This window comes from Physeter macrocephalus, chromosome 2, assembly GCF_002837175.3.
Source record: "Physeter macrocephalus isolate SW-GA chromosome 2, ASM283717v5, whole genome shotgun sequence".
NCBI classification, from domain to species: Eukaryota; Metazoa; Chordata; class Mammalia; order Artiodactyla; family Physeteridae; genus Physeter; species Physeter macrocephalus.
Genome location: NC_041215.1, coordinates 125,550,230 through 125,564,402, shown reverse-complemented (window position 1 = coordinate 125,564,402; position 14,173 = coordinate 125,550,230). Strand labels below are relative to the sequence as shown.

Below are 14,173 nucleotides of genomic sequence, written 5' to 3'. Positions count from 1 at the left end.
CGGCAGGCGGACTCTCAACCACTGCGCCACCAGGGAAGCCCTAAATTATTTTAAAATAAAAGCAGAGAGGTCCCTCCACCCCTCAGCAATGAGCAGAAGAGCCTGTTCGCCTGGGGTTAAGAAGATGCTGGGATGGACCAGACACAGGGGACTGGCGACAGGAGAGACACATTTGATGAAGCTTGATCTGCAGGAGGGCTCTCTGCAGGAAGAAGGCTGATTCTGCTGACTTTGTATCTTAGGAATGACCCCTCCTTTTCCCTCACTGTCCCTTAGAAAGAGAATGACAAGTTTACCACATAAAAAGTCTTCTTAAATCTCAAGAAACTCTTAAGTGAGTTTCCCTAGATACCCAGGGTAGGCAGCCTTCTCACTTTCCCCATTCATGGGTGGAGTTAGGCCTCCTTCAAAAGCTCACAGATTGGCTACAGTAGTCCCTGGGAGGTGGCAATTGCCACTACCCTTGTTCAATGACAGGACTCACCAACCCCTTCTCTATCTAATCAAAGGGCCCTGTGTCCTCACCAAAGGGCTTCTTTTCTCTTGCTGTTTCTTGAGAAGTTTCTAGAACCCACAGTTATACTGGATGGTCTTCCTCTCTCTGCAAGGTGAGACACAAGCTTCTTCCCAGCAGGAAAGAGACAGCAGAGGTCTTCTGGGGAGGGGGCTCCATATTGGGGATAGTCCAAGGGTCACCAGTCGGGACTTCCTTCTGCAGATGGAGAGCCTGGGAGGATTTGACACACTAGCTGGGAGCCTGCATAGTGCAGAACACACGAAAGCCCTCTTTTTCTCCCATCCTCCCCTTATAGGTGCTCTACATGTTCTGCGCTTATGATTTTCCTCTGGTGTCTACCTTTCCTCACTGTTCTTTTGGGAGGTGAGAGAACATGGGAGCCATTTACTTTTTTCTGAGGGGAGAGTTATTGAAAGAACTTAAATCCATATTGAAAATGAAAATATAAATGAAGCAGTATGTTAACACAGTAATGAATAGGTAATGAAAAAACAAAACTCAGAAGAAAACAAAGAAAAATGGAAAAGGAAACAAAACAAACATATAAATGACCAAACAACTGGAAAAATGTTATTAGAGAAAAAAGCTCATGTTTACACACGGGCGTATTTCAGTGGGAGACTTTCCACTTGGTAGACTACCTATAACGAGATTTTATGTTCAGTCCTTTCTGAGAAAAGAGATTTGTTTGTAAAATTGAGGAGAGATTAAGAGATGCAAAACCAGTACAATGGACCATATAGGGCTCTTTGGATGAGAAAGAAGGCCTCTATGCTGAGTGATGTAGCAGCTGAGAAATTTTCCCATGTAATACACATGCTCACACACATGTGGCTGGGTAGAATGCAACCCCCACACACGCAGTGATGACTCCATATGCCAATCTGCTATAGTGACTCCCCAAGATACGGCATCAGTAAATATGGTCCAGGCCCACTTCACACTTTTCCAGTGCAGTAATTGGCCACTGTAGCTTGGTTACTGGTGACATGGCCATGGGTCTTTGGGAGAGAGAGCGGGTGCTGTACCAAGTTGGAACACTTGCCTGACTCCTCCAAACCTACCTACTGTTTAAGGCTCTCGTTTTTACAGTTAAGAGAGATTGACAACATAATAAAGAGACAGTGAGCAGCTCACTGATAGAAATCCCAGGATCTCTTACCTTCACTCTTCAAATTCAAGCTGCCTTGGCTGAAAAGAAAAGCTATTCTGTTGAAGGAGGCCAGTGAGATTTTATTTTATTTTATTTTATTTTATTTATTTATTTTTTTGGCCAGTGAGATTTTAAAAGGTTTTCCTGACATGTCTCTGCCCTGTTCCTACCCAATGTTGCCCAGCAAGGTTCTTCACCTGAGGAATTATGGAATCGATTTACTAAAAGAAAATAATAATAAAATGTAACTAAGTGGTTTTAAAAAATAGACAAGTAAAAGCTAAAACTTTCTATATTAAGAGGAAAGGGCTCACTGCAAAGCTCCAAGAGATGTTTTATAAAATTGATAAATATGGGTTTGTAACTTTCTGGTGTGTGTACTGTATCTAATATTTTAATTAGGTGCCATATGTGGATGAATGCTTAAACATATTGCAGAGATTTTTAAGACATTTATTATACAGCACATTTAGTTAAATGTTATTTAACTTCAATATATTTAATCATCTTTTCTAACATCTTTAATGATCCTTAAAGTAAAAACGTCTGAATTTAGAATTTTACTTTTTTAGCGCTGCTTTACGTTTATGGACCGGGGTTTTGTGTTTAAGACAGTTAACAGTTACATCAGCATGTTCTCCTCTGGTGATCCCAAGGTAAGAACCACGTACAGGAGTGCTTGCTTTCTAAACTGTTGCATTATAAATAAATAAACTGGTCTCTGTGTATATCTGTTAGCTTATGTATATAAACTCAGTACGTCTACCCAGTCCTTCCTTCACGGGGGACAAAAAAGGAGTGTGGAATGAAAGTGTTCACATTTCATTTTTATTTCCTGTGGGCGGTGGAAGGAGTGTTTCTTTCCACCTGCAATTCTTCTGCCTCAGGTTTACTCGGAACTGTCTTGGTTTTAGCACTGAAAGTCCCACTTGCCTGGAAACCTTCAGTCTTGGGCAAAATGGGACAGTTGATCACCCTACCTAAATAGGGGCTATGTTTGGGGAGATAGGGAACAGTACTGTCTAGAGAGCAGCGGTTCTCAAAGTGTGGTTCCTAGACCAGTGATCTCGGAACAGAGCTACCACGGGTGGAGCCCAGAAATCTAGATTGCAACAAGACTTTCAGGTGATTCCCATGCATTCTCAAGTTTGAGAACCACTGAGCTACGTAGTATGGCATATGCTAGAGGGAAATAACACTGGAAGTGGGCCAGACCGTGAAAGTTTTATCAGTTAAGGTTCTTTGTCTCGCAGCAACAGAAGCTTACTCCAGTTTGAACAAAAGGGAATTTTTTGGAAGGATATTGGGATAAACAGCATTGATGAAAGAGCTGGAGAACTAAGCTTGGAAAAGAGCAGTGACCAAGGCACTTCCAGGCACAAGAGTAATCACAAAGGATGAACCAGTGGCCAGGGTCTGCTGCTGTCTAAATAATTTTAGACATTTTCTCCTTCTTAATACTCAGCTTAAGATTTACTTTCCAGAGAGGAAGCATGTGACCAACCTGCTTTGGGTCACATGCCTGCCTCTTAGGGAGGGAAGACAGGGCACCTGAATTAATAAGTTCCCCGTTAACCTTTACCCATTGGGAGGAAGATAAGTCCCCAATGGGAAATTAACTAGGTATTGAGAAAGAGTAACGAATATAGAAAAGCCAAAAATGAATAATGATCTTCTTGGAGCCTTTCATGTTATGCTTAGGAGCCTGAACATTATTTTTTGGCAGTGGAGATTTACTTTAGGCTAGGAGAGTTACATGGTTATATGTTGTTTGATTTTGAGAATCCATTTCTCTCTGTAAATATTTTTTGGAAGAATATCCTTCATTAGTGCTCCAATTATGCATGACCTTTGCAGAATATCATTTTAGGTATAATTCCAGTGAACTTAAACTATATATTTTATCCAAAACCGAACAGAACATACTCAGTGAAGAATGACTACCATGTAATTTAATTATGCTTCGTTTCACTTGGATGTGCAAAGGATTAAGTCAGATACTACCCTTGTTTGAGATGGCGGTATTTTAAATTATTGACTAAAGTTGCCACAAAATATGATTCTAAAATATCTGAGCAAATGGAATATATTTTATTTTGTTAGCTGATATTAGTGAATACAGTGAACACAATCTGAGTCTTAAAAATTGATTCCTTAGTTTGCATGACAATGAAAATAGAATGGTTATGAACATGCTAATTGTTCCTATTTATGTGATTGTATTAAGTTGTCTTAGACCATGTCTGCACTTCGTTTATCTCTGTCCTACTCAAAACATTATTGAAATGACAGACCTGTTTGCTAGGGCAGGGAAGAGGTGGAATTAGATAATGTACTCCAAAAATAAATGGCAGATGGAGAGAGTCACTCTAATTTTAGATTATCTGCACCATTGTCTTCCTTAGCACTGGATCTTAGGAGTTGATTGGAGTGATATGTTCTTTGAGCTGAGTGTAGTTGAAGACCTCTACATGTGGTGAGGACCTATTTTTCCCAGAATAAACATGTTACATACATGCCAAAAGAAGCAAAAAATAGGTCTGAGTAAGACTGTATCTCATAGAAGCTCAATGTAGGTTGCAGATGGGATCATTTCCTGAACAGGCCTTGTCCAATCTCCAAAAACAGGGGGCCTGACTACATTTACCACTTCGGAGGGGACAAAATCCTTTAAATTTAACAATGACCCAGTGGTCACACAAAAGTAACTCTACCTCCTTTTTAGATATAAGATTCAAGTGCAGATTTTCCATGAACTTTCTTAGTGTGTGAATAATAGTCATTTCTTTGCCTGTTTTTCAGACCTTATGCCAGTATAAATTTGATTTCCTTCAAGAAGTATGTCAGCATGAACACTTTATTCCTCTGTGTCTCCCCATAAGATCGGCAAACATTCCAGGTAATAATTCCCAGAATTTTTGTCTGTTCCTACAGTGGGAACAAATATTTTTGTTTGTTTGTTTTGCCTTTGTTTGTTGTTGTTTTCCTGTTTCTTCAATGTTGGTTTTGTCTGAAGTTGTCACATAGACCCAGGTAATCAGGTTAAAATGCAGAAGTTGGTGGCATGTGGTAAAGAATACAGCTCTGTATTTCTCAATCTTTGTCTATGTTTCCTTTTTCATTAACGAGAAGGCCGAGAAAACCATAAAATTGATGCCTGTAAATCTAAGAATTTTAACCTAGACCCACACTGTCTTTCACCATACTGTCTCCAAAAGACAACTTTCCTTTGATTTTGAGAGACATAAAATTACAGGGAGGAAAAGTTATACTTTGTGAGTATAAATTCATTTAAGATTATCAGTGTGTGTACATTAAAATGCAATTCCTCAAAATGAGTTTTATACAAAGAAAACTGTTACCTTGAAAGGGAGAAAAGAAGGCAGGCAAATGGGCAACATTGTAAATACTCAATACCTCTGTGTCAGAAAGAGGCAGAGATGGGTGCACAGGTAAAAATGAGGCTTCATATATTGTTTACTACACTTACTATAGTATAAATGGTCCATAGACAATATTTTCCTGTATTACTTTTGTCAAAATATGTATATACACACACATATCAGCATGATCATGGTAGAGAATAAGCATCACCCATCTAGACATCAGAAACTAATCAAACATCAAGCTACAAAGAAAATACCTAAATGATTTATGACCTTAAAATACTTTACTTCTACTTTGTAAGATGTACATATATCAAATCATGTGGTGTACTTGAAACTAATATAATGTTATCTGTCAATTATACCGCAATAAAATAAATAAATTGATTAATTAAATACTTCTAAGCACGAGTAAATTACAAGACACCGTTTTGATATTCATGGAAAGCAGAAACTAAGATGGTAAAGAGCCTCTTCATATGTATTGTAGCTCACACTAATATTTTGGAAGGAAAGAGAAAGTAATGTACATTATCAAGCCTATAAAAGTTTTGTCATGTCAATCTTAAATATAAGTTGTATACATTATTCCATTCTTTTTCCAATTTATGAAACACATTTATCTAAATGCCTTCATAGAATAAAGGGTGGAAAAGTTATTTTGGACTGTAACATTTTTTGCTTTTTGTTTTGTTTTATGTTTACGAACTAGTGCCAAGATATTACTGCATTAGGCAGGCTGGTTACGACACTCAAGAGGATCAAACCTGTTTTTGTCATTTGGATTCTGGTTGTTTACTACTTATCAGTAGCTCAGTAAAAGGCCTGACAGTCTCTGTGTGGATATGATATTATCAACAGTGAACATAAAAATATGTTTTGTAGCAAGCAGATTTCTGACAGAACAAAAAGGTGTCCAAGAAGAAGGCTAAGAATTAAAATAATTCTGTTCATGGCATTCATTTTTAAGGAAAGAAGTAAACAACCTAAGGTACTTGTCTTGAAAAACAAAGCTTTATTGAAGGGACTCACTCATATTTTAGGACAGTGTATTTTAATTTTTCAGTATAAATTACATATAGTTAATGAATATAGTGTGTATCTGAGTATGTATATATCTGAACTGTTTATTTGTATTAAATCCAGATCCTTTGACACCTTCAGAATCAATACAAGAGTTACATGCAACAGGTAAATAATGATATTTTATATTACACTATCTCAGCATCAATAACCACATCATAATTTGATAATATTGATGAGTAAAGATACTTCAAATTTCCAACTGGAAATTCCAGATGCTAATAAATAGCGATATGTTTAATATCATCTAATCAAAATAGTCAAAAAGTTGATTGAGCTTTTCTCTTGTCACAGATAATTAAATGCTTCCCCAACTTGAATTCTTTCATACTTTATTCTCCAGAGTTGGAATTTTTTTAATTTCCCAAAGCATCTGAAATTTCCTTAGAGTGCATCATAAATAAAATTCCCAGTCGTATGTAGTAACACGCTTGCTCAATGAAACTATGTTATTTCTATCAATAAACCACACCCCAGTTCAAACCATTCTCTCAGGATTTGAGATTATTAGAATCATATAAGTTTATTTTTACCCCAGACAAGTTTATAACTTCAAATAGTCCCGGAAATTTTTCTTCTAGCCATAGATTGGGAATCAGAAAGCTTAGTTCTCTTTCTGGCCCCTCACTATTACTCAGTATTTCATGGAAAGATTTATTTAACCTAAGCCCTTTGATCTTAGTTTCCTGAACTTCCACATTCCCCGTACTTTTGCCCCCAGCAGTGTTTTTTAAAAATCAGTGTGTTTACTTTGCTGCTGGTCAGTTATGACCTGGAGTATTCTAATAGTTCATTATTCCTAATGGGTAGTTATGAGGAGTAACGGAGATAACGCTTGTGAAGTGCTTAGCCAAGTGTTGGCACACAATACCTGTTCTATAGGTTGGACGCTAGTCCTGCTATTAACAGTTAACGTTTAGGAAGCACATTGGACCATTCTCAATAAATGCACTATTACTTGAGATTTTAACATTCTTTTCTCGATAGTTCAGACTCAAAATGGTGCGGCCCCCTTTCGTTTTCCTCTCTCTTTGCTCTTTTACGTCCTGCAGCCCACTTGTCCTGGTGATTTTACTGCTACTACTTGGGCCCTGCTACCCCAGGTCCAGATGCCTTCTCACCATCCCCTCTTCCCTGTTCCTCCAGCCTCCTGGATGGTAGCCCTCACCCCACATCTCCCTACAGTCTAATTCCCATTTATAGCCTGTCATATTAATGGCTCAATAAAGCATAGGTCCGATTGGGCCACTGATCTCAAAGCTGTCAGTCACTTAACATTTCCTATAGAATTACGTGCAAATGGTTCAGGGACCTAGACACCAGCTTAGGAATTTGTACTTGATTTTGTCCATCATCCAGTCCCAGTATATCTCTTAAGTCTTAATTCTCCCCACTCCTCTTTTGGCTGCTGTGCTTACTGGTCTCCTCCATACCTGTGCTCCCCGCATAACTGTGTTTTCAGAAGTCTGTGCCACTGAAACCCTATCCCTTCTCCCAACCTCCTCTCCTCCACCCGCTGCCTCCAACTGCGCCCCCCCTGCCCCCGGACTCTTTGCATCTTCAACCTTGAGCATCCTCAAATGTCCATCTCAACATATTCCCTCCGGTCACATCTCCTGATTCCCCCAGGCAGAAAATAAGCTTTTCTCCTTTCAACTCCGGTACTCCTGTAGACATGCCACTTTTATGGAATTTGATATTTGACACTGAGTACTATTTGGATTAGTATAAACAGAATACTTGCTGAATGCCCCTCTTCACATTTTTCGTCTCTGTAGCAAGACTGTATTACTGAATCCCTGCTAGTAGTGAGAGGGGTTGATAGTTGTTTGCTAAATCTCTCTCGATTATCAAGTGATCAGTTGATTTTCAATAACATGATCTCTTTACCTTCCTCACAAAGATATGCCTGAATATTCAGTCACGAATGAGTTTTGCCGCAAACACTTCTTAATCGGAATTCTGCTCCGAGAAGTTGGCTTTGCTCTGCAAGAAGACCAAGATATCAGGCACTTGGCTTTAGCTGTCCTAAAAAATCTAATGGCTAAGCATTCATTTGATGATCGATACAGAGAACCAGTAAGTGGTCTTCCTCTCTCCCTTCCCTAAACACCATTTAATGGTTCACTGCATTAAATGCAGTGAACAAGTCTATTGATTTTTACGTGAATCATTTCTTTTGACTACTTTTTCACCTAGGAGAAGCAGGCCCAGATAGCAAGTTTATACATGCCCCTCTATGGCATGCTTCTGGACAATATGCCAAGGATTTACCTGAAGGACCTGTATCCTTTTACCGTCAATACATCGAATCAGGTAAGTCTGCAGAATATTCCAAGTGTCTATCTTAATAAAGAATTTGCCTATTTTATATTTTTGCCATAGATAACTATTTTCCCCCAACTGTGAGCAAATTAAGGATTAAACAGCACTTCTTGCTAGGTGCTTTGAGACGTTTACATAGTGTCATTTGTTCCAGATTGGTCACTGATGCCTTCCACTTGTCCATCTTTTCAGCATTTTGTTTTCATTGTCCTTTGTTCTCTGCATCACCTTCCAATTCTCTCCAGTTTGTACCAGGTTCCTCTGTTGCATTCATGGCCCCATCCTCAGTGTACACCTTTCCCCACCAGCTTTCTGCATCGGGTTTAGGCCCATCTGGTGTCAGTAGAGCCACGTGCCTTATTTGTAGTCACAGCCCAGGAGTGGCCTGTTTTGTCACCCCTCCTCCACTGAGCCAGCCTAGTGACTTCACAACAACCCTCTTGAGATCCTTTGACTGTGTTCACCTCCCAGATGAGTTGATGCACTGCTGAATCCAGTACTAGGCAAGATATTACCATCTAGAAGTTAGGAGCTATGTCTTTGGAATTTTTTTTTTAGACCTTGTTCTAATCCCAATAGTATCAGTTACTATCTATGTGACCTTAGATAAGTTATCCAACTTCTTTAAGCCTCTGTTTCCTCATTTATAAAATGGAAGAGAATACCTGTATCACAAGGTTCTTAGGATTAAATTGTGGAATAGAGAACATTCATCATAGATACTGGCCTATAATAAGTACCTAAAATCTAGTTTTTAATAATAGTAATATACATAAAATAATCCATGATAATAATGATATATAATCTACAATATAATCAATGAATTTATGATATCGCTTATAGGTAGAATCTAAAACATACAACAAACTAGTGAATATGACAAAAAAAAGAAGGAGACTCACAGATATATAGAAAAAACTAGTGAATACCAGTGGGGAGAGGGAAGGGGGGTGAGGGGCAATAGGGGGAGGGGATTAAGAGGTACAAACTATTATGTATAAAATAAGCTATAAGAATATATTATACAACATGGGGAATATAGCCAATATTTGATAATAACCGTAAATAGAGTATAACCTTTACAAATTGTGAATCCCCATATTGTAAACCTGTAACTTATATAATATTGTACATCAACTATACCTCAATTAAACTTTATTTTAAATCGGTGAATTTATCAATAACCATTCCAGCCATTTAGTCTATATCTAAAAGATAGTTTCTACTACATTGTTAAAAATTTTTTAAATCATGTAAGAAACTGTGACTAAGAGTATGGTTTAACTATATTAATTTTCATTGCCTAGTTTGGCAGAAGATTTTGCTGAAAAATAAAAGATCAAATTGCGTATCCTCTAATTGAAAGTGTAACGAAGAAGGCATATGTGGGTTTACAATGCTGAAATATGATGATTCCCATCAATTTCTTCTGCGCTTTGAATACAGGGGTCTAGAGATGACCTCAGCACCAATGGAGGATTCCACACCCAGTCAGCTATGAAATATGCAAACTCTGTGGACACATCATTTTCTAAAGATGTTTTAAATTCCATAGCAGGTACTTCAAACCTTCCAGACAGTTGTGTTTAACTCTCATCCGTGTTTACATTGTATATCACTATGCTTTTTACCCACTCCGTAATTCATTACACCTAATCTATGTGACAAAGTATACTGCATTTATATAGCTGAAGAGTCTTGTTACATATTTCTTTGCATGCCGTCCAGCAACTTCCTCTTCTACTTAGTGTTCATTTTCACTTGGATCGAGGAGCAGTCTTCTCCGATGTTATCAAATTGTTTCATTCTGGAGACAATCTTGAAGTTTTCATTGCATATGGCCTTTTAAAATATAATAGCCCTTCAACTTCAAAGATTATTTTTAAGAACTATTTTGGAAATGTCATCTTAATTTCTTATAAACTGTCAAAAATTGAAAGCTTCTTCCCCCAAAGCATCATTAGGAACTATTATTATGCATTTTAAAACAGAAACATTCTTTAAAAAGCTTTTTAAGAAATCAAAGGAAAAAGATTTATTTCCAGTTAAAGTGGTCTAAATTTTCCTAAATCCTTAATGTTGGCATGGCTGTTACAATAATATTTTTAAAGTTGCATATCTTTCATGCCAATCCCAGACTCTATTATGTCAACTTTTCACAATACTGCTACCACCTGAATGATCAACATCTTTTTGGTTCATCATTTTAGCTTTTTGTGTCGTGTGTCCATGCATCTCATTACCGTCTGTGTGCTGTGGCTTGTGTTTACAGCATTTTCATCAATAGCTATTTCTACAGTAAACCATGCTGATTCCAGAGCTTCGTTAGCAAGTCTTGACTCCAACCCAAGTACCAATGAGAAGAGCAGTGAGAAGACTGACAACTGTGAAAAGGTACGGCTTCCCTCCCAAACTTACCGAGCATATTACCAGTCCGCAATCTCCTATTCTTACTCAATCCTAATTGGTTCTTCATTCCTAGATCCCAAGACCCTTGTCTTTGATAGGCTCAACTCTTCGATTTGACAAGTTAGATCAAGCAGAAACCAGGAGTCTTCTTATGTGCTTTCTTCACATTATGAAAACAATTTCAGAGGGTAAAGAGAGTTCTTTAAATTTAAATTTTAAAAAAAAGAAAAAACTTTGAATTTCGAAGAGTCTCATGCTACTCGGTGTTTCCTTTCAGAGACTCTGATTGCCTACTGGCAAAGAGCGCCCAGTCCAGAGGTGTCCGACTTCTTCAGCATCTTGGAGTAAGTTTTAGAGTTGATTACATACCGCTTTTTTCTAGAATCTTCAAAATACTTTAGTATACCATTTTTCATTCTAGGTACCATATGGTGAATGATCTATCAGTAATAATGCATAAACTATTTAAAGAAAACTTAATATTTTTCTTTTAATATACTTGGATGAACACTTTGTATAAATAAAAAGGCATGAATAATTAGAATGTGACTTTTTTTTCCTTTCTAGTGTTTGTCTTCAAAATTTCAGATACCTAGGAAAACGTAACATAATAAGGTAATAATTTTAAATTCCAAAAGGTTAGTCTGATATTTTGAAAAAAGTTATGACATATTATTAACGGATCAGGTTAGACTTAGAGATTTATGTTAGAAATCTTAAAATGCAAATAAGGATTTTAATGTTGACCTCACATTAGACATAGAAGTTTGATGATTACCCTATAGCCGTAGTAGATCTAGGAACAGTTAAAGATGTCCAGGGAAAAAGCACAAAACACATTTCTGAAAGGAAACCACATTTCGTGTAACTTCTCAACTAATTTATCCATCTTTATATGAATATAAATTGAAAGATACCTATTTAAGAAAATACTTCCAATAAACTAAAAAAAACAATTAATCTGGAAAACTATGCTGTCATCCTTTTCTCATGAGACACAGCAGTGCCCCTGGCATCTTCCCTAAGCCCGCAATTTCCCATTTCCAGAAGAAAATGTGATTTTATTTTTCATAGCATGTGGAGTATTTCATTGTTCAGTAATCGCTTTGTCATATGCCTTTTTTTAATTCATATATCAATTACAAACACTGAGCTAGTATTAAAACTTCAGTTTTCCTTGCAGAAAAGTTGCTGCTGCGTTTAAATTCGTGCAGTCCACCCAAAACAATGGAACTCTCAAAGGATCTAATCCATCCTGCCAGACTTCTGGCCTCTTGCCACAATGGTACTGTCACATTTGCTTGATATTTAAAATTATATTGTGAGTGTACAGGGATGTGTGTGTGTGTGTGTGTGTGTGTGTGTGTATATATATATACATATATATATATATACATATATATATATATATATATAGGCTGTGGATACACACATATGCACACACACATGTGCATGTGTGTGTGTCTGTGTGTCTGTGTATATATATATCTCAAACCAAAAACAGATCTCAAGTAACTCTGTATGTTTCTGTGAAGAAACTTTGTCGGTACATCCCTATCTGCCCCACTAGCTTGTGAAAACCTAAGAAGCAAGGATTATGCCTTATTTATGTGCACCTAGCGTACAATGCCTTGTATAGGGTCAATGAGTATCTTAATTTAATTGAACCTGAAAAGACATAATTCTAATAAATGCCTATTGTAATGTTTGCTAATCTAGTGACAAAGTAAAATGTGAGGTCATATCTCCCCTTTCCTCTTAATAATTGTAATAATTTATCAGTATTCTTAGAGCTTAATGTGTTTTTTAAAGGGTCAAAGGCAATAGGAAGCATAGCTGGCCCCATAAGCTCATTTTAGATTTTGTAGTCATTAGAGTAGTATATAAAGCCTAGGGTCACCCTTCATAAACCTACCCTACAGGAAACATTTGCCCTAAAATCCTACCTGAAAGCTCCTCTGGGGCTAGTAAATCAGAATTCTCTGCTAAAATTTTCTCCAGTTTGATTTATTCTCCCCAGGAGTATCATCATAATGTATAATATGAAAATGGCTATATTTTAGAAAGAGCTTTAGAAAGAAATATGAATGTAGTATATAGCTAATAAACCACAAAATAAATTTTGCCTGTTTATCCATGGGGACCCCTTGAAATGGCCCCCTTATGAGAAAATAAATGGAAGTTGAGTAGAAGACTATAAACAATTACTTTAATGACAGTCGTAACCCACCTGAGGTCACTGCAGTTTTGGGGATGTCTGGTGGGTTAGACTTTGGGCTCCTCCCTAAACCATCTGGACAGGTCCTGGTCATTCCCACGACTCCCCTCCCAGAAGCCATGGCTTTTCCTCCAGGAGTTACAGACTGAAAGAGACTCAAAACCTGGAAGTAATCCAGTCCCAAAGATCCAAGCCATACAGCCCCAAGCCATACAGCCCCAAACCCATTATTCCTTGTAGCTACAGAAATGACTCAGACTCTCCTGGCTACTGAAAGCCAAAGTTAGATCTCTAGGGTCCCAATCCATCCAGAGCATTTGATTTAGCCAGAATCGAATAAGCCTTGAGAAGTAAGACAAAGAGAAAAAGTTGCTTCTTTTTTAGGCTTGACTCTTCAGTATCTCCTATTGCCTGCTTTCCTCAAAGAAATTTTCTATGACCTTGGCCGTCAGATAGCTTAAATGAAAGCTTAAATGAAATGATAGCTTAAATGAAAGTCGGGAACAGGAAATATTCCTACTTCCTCATTCCCCCAGTTAGAAGTGCCAAGGGGCATTGAATAAAAGCCCTGGCCATTGTCCCTGCTCTGGGAAAGCAGCAGCCCAAAAGCACCCTCAGCTCTCTCCCCCACAAGGATCATATGTCAGCCCTGCTGTGGGCATGACACAAATGCAAAGACAAATCCTGTAAGAATTTCCAAATGCAAAGAAGTAGGAGACAAAGGGTTGTTTTAGACTAGATTTTACTTTTTTACATTTTACCTCCTAAAAATAATTGATGCAATTGAGCTATATAATATTGTACTTTTTTAATGTCTACCACTATGGCTTTCTGATCAACCAATAACCACCTTAACATGCATGGAATCCCATGATTTCATTAAATAATAATGAATACGTTTGTGCAGAATTTAATTCAGCATCTATTATTTGTCTGTTACCCTTTAGTATCTATTATCATTCTGAACCCTTTTTTGGCTTAAATAAAATTTCTCCAAAAGTACTTTTAAAAGTTCCTCTCGGTGGGATAGGGAGGGTGGGAGGGAGGGAGACGCAAGAGGGAAGAGGTATGGGGACATGTGT

The 14,173-nt window shown here is 37.6% G+C and overlaps 1 protein-coding gene across 4 annotated transcripts in view; it reads left to right on the top strand.

Annotated features, from left to right (window-relative positions):
- DOCK10 (dedicator of cytokinesis 10) overlaps nucleotides 1–14,173 on the top strand; it is a 284,533-nt gene that overhangs the window by 235,131 nt on the left and 35,229 nt on the right. For 3 of the 4 annotated variants that reach the window (XM_024124566.2, XM_028482208.2, XM_024124565.3), the window contains exons 29-39: nucleotides 2,243–2,326; nucleotides 4,473–4,569; nucleotides 6,203–6,247; nucleotides 8,043–8,218; nucleotides 8,339–8,455; nucleotides 9,911–10,022; nucleotides 10,737–10,858; nucleotides 10,947–11,061; nucleotides 11,151–11,217; nucleotides 11,441–11,488; nucleotides 12,057–12,158. In XM_024124566.2, coding sequence (XP_023980334.1) covers nucleotides 2,243–2,326; nucleotides 4,473–4,569; nucleotides 6,203–6,247; nucleotides 8,043–8,218; nucleotides 8,339–8,455; nucleotides 9,911–10,022; nucleotides 10,737–10,858; nucleotides 10,947–11,061; nucleotides 11,151–11,217; nucleotides 11,441–11,488; nucleotides 12,057–12,158 — 1,085 coding nt within the window. The remainder of the gene's footprint in view (nucleotides 1–2,242; nucleotides 2,327–4,472; nucleotides 4,570–6,202; nucleotides 6,248–8,042; nucleotides 8,219–8,338; nucleotides 8,456–9,910; nucleotides 10,023–10,736; nucleotides 10,859–10,946; nucleotides 11,062–11,150; nucleotides 11,218–11,440; nucleotides 11,489–12,056; nucleotides 12,159–14,173) is intronic. The other variant, XM_055090256.1, reaches the window with a different exon arrangement.